Consider the following 6,578-nt stretch of genomic DNA (forward strand, 5'->3'; position numbering starts at 1 on the left):
AAGAGCTCCAAAAGTAAAACTGCTAGGGCTTGTTTTAGGTCTCACTTAGTGATAATATTGCAGAAGAGTGGGACATAAATCTTCAGGTCCTCTGGGAGGGTGTTGAGGTTACACATGGCTCTAAAATACACCATGCCATTAGTAGGCTGCTCACAGTACTGAACTGGCACTCCTCCTGGAAAACAGAAATAGAACAAGATACTTATGTCTGCTTTACAGCAATAAAAAATGCGATGAAAAAAATATAGCTGCATGGAACACCTGGTGGGCCCAAACACCAAAGGTGCAGCAATTGCCAATACTCCTTCATGAGTCAGTACTGGCATTTGCATGTGTCTATGCCCCATCTTTGAACAAATGTATGCATTTTGGGCCACAGTGCACATTGCAATTAAGCCACACTATCTGTTTGCATAGCGTGACAGTATTGCTTAAGATATCAAATATTTCTTAGCAATTTAGCATCATGGATATCTTAACACCATGCTGAACAAATTTGGCATGATTGTGAAATTTGTATTAAGGGAAAACAAAGATAGACTACTACTCTTTGCACCCTTGAGGCTTGGGCCCTAATTAAATTAATACAATTATAGTTAAGAAATTTAACTGAAGAAGAAAATACGTTTTTGCACAACTAAAAAGTACATTAATTGAAGGGTTTGATGTAATATGTACTTTGCATGTGTATGGCCTTGTTTACCTGCAGTACCCATCTGCACAGATGTGTGTGGTATGGTGGGTTCGATGTCAGACACCTTTAGGGCAGGTAAGCAGGAAGTGTCGTGAGTTTTGCTGTGCTCAGAGAGCAACTGTAAGCCTGAAATATTAGTTCAAGCAAGTTCAGTGGTCACTAATCAACTCAACTGAAAGAAAATCACTGAACTGTATCACGTGAATCATTTAAATGAACCTTATATACACAATACTATATAAATGACCCAAGAAACACTTAAGAGTTCATCCAACTTAAAAATAGATACTGATTGTTTGTCCAGTGAACTTTTCTGATCTTTCTGGAATGTAATATACTTAATACTTGAAGTAAATCTTTAAGATCTTTGAATAATATTAGATGCTATTGTTGCCAACTGAATTTCTTGATATGGGAAAGACACTGTTGTTTTGAAAACATATCTAGCTTGCTCACTCAGTTACAATAGTCAGAAAATAGAAAGCTTGCCAGAAATTTTCACAGGACACCTGGTTTAGGAATTGAATAAAGTTATAACTATAACTAACAAAAAGGAATAAATTAATAAATAAAACAAAGTTTTTATAATTTGTGAATGAAAATGACTTCTTTTCCCCAACAGCCCTGTTTATTTAACTGTTTCCAGGGTATAGTGGTGGGGTTCACATGATAAATAATGTGATATCTGGTATAAATACTAAATCCAAAGACAAAAACAGATACAAATATTTTGAACACTATACAGATACAAATAAAGGCATAGCTTTACAGCCATAATGCATATACATTCATAGGAAACTATAAGTACACCCCATGGAAACTGTTGGCTTTTTTGACATATTTGGACAAGCAAACATTTGATCATCTTTGAAACAGTGCCTATTAATCAAGTTGATATCCTTGAACAAAACCACAAGGAAAATTTGATTTTTTAATCATTTATTCAACAAAACTATCAATAGATATTGGTAGGCATTTTACATAATTGTCCATCACACTTGCTGGAATTTTTGACTATTCTTCCATGCAATATTCTTTCAGTTGCAATATGTTTGAGGGTTTTATGCATGTACTGCCCATTGCAAATTCCCCCACAACATTTCAATCAGATTCAAATCCGGGCTTTGACCAGGTCATTTCATAACCCTCCACCACATCTTTCAAAGCCATTCGTGGTACAATTGCTAGTGTGATTAGGATCATTATCCTGTTGAAAGGTCTACTTTCGGTTCAACTTCTGGACAGATGCTCTCACATTATCTTCAAGCACTCTTTGATATGATGCAGAATTCATAGTTGAATCAATGAATGCAAGATGTCTAGTCCCTGAGGCAGCGAAGCAACCCCAAACCAAAAAATGTCCACCCCCATGCTTCACAGTTGGAATGAAGTACTTCTCCTGAAATGCTGTCTTTGGCCTGCACCAAACATGTCTGTTGTTACTGTGGCCAAACAACTCTATCTTTGATTTGTCTGTCGAGCACATTATTCCAAAAGACCTGGTCTTTGGCTATATGCTCATTTGTAAACTGTAGTCTTGCAAAGGCTTTTTCCTGGCATGCCTCCCATGCAGGTCAAATTCATGCAATCTTTTTCTGATTGTAGAAGCATGCACTGACACCAACAGTTGCAATTCTTATTAGCAGATCCTGTGATGAAATTTTGGAGTCCTTGGAGATGACTTGTTGAATCAGATGGTCTGTTCTTAAACTGAATTTGCTGGGAAGGCCAGTCCTGGGCAAATTTGGCAATCATTTGAAATCTGCAGCATTTGTAGATTATTTTCCTTACAGTGGAATGATGCATTTCAAATACTTTGGAGATCTTTTTAAATCCCTTGCCAGACTCATCGACATCCAAAACCTTTTTTCTGAAGCCCTTACAGAACTCTTTAGATCTTCACATGGTGGCACCACACACCTCAATAACAAAGGGAAACCAGACAAAAGATTTGAGCGGGATATAAATAAGACACGTTCCACCGGCACCCCCTAAGGAGGTTCTAATCACCGGCACCCAATCTTGAACCCCTGATTCTAGTTTTATGGATTTGATGGTGTCATAAATGTAGCTCAACAACATTAAACGTTAGCTCATTTTAGGGCTTCCTAGTACCTTACCCTTGACCACCTACTGCTGGCAAAATACATGCCACTGGTACTAGGAAAGAGTTCATGAGAAGAACTCCAACGAGGTTATCATTAAACAAGGTTGTCTGACAGACAACACTTAAGAGCATTCCTCCACCAGAATGTGTGATCTCTACTGACCCATGCCAGGTACAGATGGGTTTATGACCCAGCCATGTACTGGAACTGCTCAAAGCAAGGACACACACGCTTGCACACATGCTCTTCTTGGGGGATACCCCCAACTTTCACAGTTTCACAATAGAACCATTTTCTTTGACATTGAAATTTCACAGGACATTCATAAACATTTGGTGACATGTGTATCGGTGCAATGATATAATGTTGCATGAATGTGCAATTTGCCCTTTTAAAAATAAATAAATAAATAAAAAACTGTACATGGAATACACCAAACCTGCCTTGTTTGATCTTAAATGAAAGGTAATATCATGCTTGAAACATTGGGAAAGTTTTAAAGGTTGTATGAAACAACAGTTGCAAACAAGGACATAGGATAAATGAATACCCAGCTATCAAAGGCCCAACCTGTAAGAGGAGTGGGAAGTATAATGCCCCTCCAAACACCTCCCAGTCATAAGGATGACAAGTCAATGTTGAGGACCAGAGGTGATGGTGCATGGACTCCTTGCACACTAAATTCCTTTAAATCACACCACCTCCATATTCTAAGTGTTGTTATTAATTGGGAAGACACTGATTCCCAATCATCAACTTCAACATTTAGCTGATACCCACAACAAACTCAGCTAAATTCATACTCCTCAGAAGAAGAGCTCCTGCATGAAGCTTCTGGATTACTCAAGTGTTCTCTTCTGCTACTCCCAGAGGGACCACACAATGACTGGACACTTTCGGCCACGCATCTCAGTCATCAACCCAAGGCCAAACTTTGAATGTAACTATAACATTTTTCCTTGCTTTCCCAAGTGTTTGGCATGGTGGTTTGTTTCCAGACACTGTGACACTACGGAACATGTTTGGTTCTGTTAATAAATGTTAATCAGTCCTACTCATGATTTTCTTTTGAACTATAGACATTAGTACCTGTTGATGTTATGCACAGGTACTTTGTGTAAACTGTGTTAAGTTTTTACCCATGTATCTCTTGTTACAGGAGTTCTGTAAAATTATTACTATTAATATTAGAATTATTATTATCAATAATACCAATTTCTATTATATTAATGGTCTGAACTTATATTAAATAATTCACTCATAACTGCTATATCTGTATAAAGACTTTAGATTGAGGACTATTCAGACATGAGAACTACACACAAAGGGAAGAGTTTGCATAAAACAGAGTTGAGGACCAGAGGTGATGGTGCATGGACTCCTTGCACACTAAATTCCTTTAAATCGCAACACCTCCAGATTCTAAGTGTTGTTGTTCATTGGGAAGACACTGATTCCCAATCATCAACTTCAATTAGAATTCTGACCCTGGACTTAAGCCCATTTTTCTTGTGAGATGTAGGCTTGAGTGAGGTGCAGCTTTAGGGAATTTCTGGTCTTAACCTCATTTGAAATATTTAATGACAGTTCTAAACATTTATTTGTGGGTGGTCAACATACAGTGCAACACATTATGTGTGTCATATAATGTTTTGTGCAACAATGATGTTCATAAATGGTCATGAAGTCATTGTTAGGATTCCATATTGAACTTATTAAATGTCAAACAAACCATCCCTTAGTTTGTTTAATCAGTTTATGCATGAGCACATAACATTTCTCAATATACTCATATAGATCATACAGCGATTTAATTTAGTATATTATCTCATCCCCCCGACATTAATTCCTGGCTACTAGACTCCTATTATATGCTTATTTCAATGCAATTTCACATTTATAGATCAATGTATTAGTCTTTTTAATGTTTATTTTTAAATTGTCTCTTGCATACATGTTACATTGCAACATTAAACATTATGTTCATTTCAGTCCATATTTTCTATCCTTGAATTTTTGTGGGGTTTAAATGCAAGTGCAAAGAAGTTGGTCTAGACACTTTTGGTCCGGTCCTGTCGGCTTCTACTCAATAAAAATCTTGGCAACCTTAGAGGTGTGTACTACATGCAAGTAATTTGCATAATCTTAATAAGGCACAGAGAAAATTGAGTGCATTAATATGTATAACTGTACTCATGAACACTTTCCCTGTGAAAATGTTGACAGAACTTTAGGACTTAAGTTCCTAAATCTGCACGCGAGCCACTAAAGGTGCTAAAAATTCTGGATGACACTGTAGATGATTATGTGTTTCTGTTTAAAAAGGTCTTCTGATTCATACCTTTTTCATAGATGTCTTTGTAGTCAGCATCAGTGAGAGCTTGTACTTTCTGCTGGAGTTTTTCTTGCTCTGCTTTGTTTCGTTTTTCCATATACTGTGCATCTGGGCTCATAGACAATATCAGCCTGTGTGTGTTGTCCTGAAACACCAACTGTAATCAGTCATTCTGTGACAAGCATTGGCCTCACTCTCTGACAGTAAGGTTTTTAAAGTTTGTTTGTAAAGGTCAGTAAGGGCAAAATTAAATCTTATTAAGCAGTCACTAAATAAAACATACTGTTATAAAGTTTTTATAAAATGTGTAAGTTTTATATATATATATATATATATATATATATATAGGCACACACATATAGATATATATATACACACATACACACACACACGTCGTCATGGAGGAGTGGAAGAGGACTCCAGTGGCAACCTGTGAAGCTCTGGTGAACTCCATGCCCAAGAGGGTTAAGGCAGTGCTGGAAAATAATGGTGGCCACACAAAATATTGACACTTTGGGCCTGATTTGGACATTTTCACTTAGGGGTGTACTCACTTTTGTTGCCAGCGGTTTAGACATTAATGGCTGTGTGGTGAGTTATTTTGAGGGGACAGCAAATTTACACTGTTATACAAGCTGTACAGTCACTACTTTACATTGTAGCAAAGTGTCATTTCTTCAGTGTTGTCACATGAAAAGATATAATCAAATATTTACAAAAATGTGAGGGGTGTACTCACTTTTGTGAGATACTGTGTATATACACACGCACGCACACACACACACACACACACACACACACACACACACACACACACACACACACACATATATATCTCCTCCTGAGACCCTGCCCATTGACTTGTGTCCTCTGTAGTGGACATTTTGTTTTCATGCATGTCTTTCATGCTTTGACTTTTTTTGAGCCACTCTAGCAATTCCGGCTGTACTATACAGAGGACATCCTGGGCTTTCTAGTAATATGTCGTGTTATAGGCTTCTTCTTACACTGCATCCAAAATGGCCAGCTCAAGAACAAGCACATTTTATGGAAAGAAGAAAGATAACTAAAATATTGTATTTTAAATTTTTTTTAACTATGATTATCAGATATATTCTTGTATATTAAAATGTGTCAGGAATAATACATTTAGTTCTGAAAGCAGTTAAATTGTTTGTGTTTAAAAATATTAGCCTTTTTATGAATGTCAATTATAGTGGACACCAGGACCATCTTAATGTACTTAATGACGCCATGTTCTATACACGCACACAATTCACTACAACCAGTGATACATCATCAGTGACAAATATAATTTATCAATGAGACTTGTAGATTATCCATGGGGTATCATGAAATATGCAAACTGGCTAAAGAATGCAAAGTTTGTACTTTTGATTTTGACAAATTGTATGGACATACAGTGCCCTCCACTAATATG

General features: G+C 36.9%; 1 protein-coding gene across 9 annotated transcripts in view; it reads right to left on the bottom strand.

Moving 5' to 3' along the window:
- pitrm1 (pitrilysin metallopeptidase 1) overlaps positions 1–6,578 on the bottom strand; it is a 98,909-nt gene that overhangs the window by 27,384 nt on the left and 64,947 nt on the right. For all 9 annotated transcript variants that reach the window (XM_053651756.1, XM_053651750.1, XM_053651748.1 and 6 more), the window contains 3 exons: positions 5,144–5,282; positions 704–820; positions 46–175 (listed from right to left, as the gene is read on the bottom strand). In XM_053651756.1, the coding sequence (XP_053507731.1) occupies positions 46–175; positions 704–820; positions 5,144–5,282 (386 nt within the window). The remainder of the gene's footprint in view (positions 1–45; positions 176–703; positions 821–5,143; positions 5,283–6,578) is intronic.

This window comes from Ictalurus furcatus, chromosome 20, assembly GCF_023375685.1.
Source record: "Ictalurus furcatus strain D&B chromosome 20, Billie_1.0, whole genome shotgun sequence".
In the NCBI taxonomy this organism is placed as follows: Eukaryota; Metazoa; Chordata; class Actinopteri; order Siluriformes; family Ictaluridae; genus Ictalurus; species Ictalurus furcatus.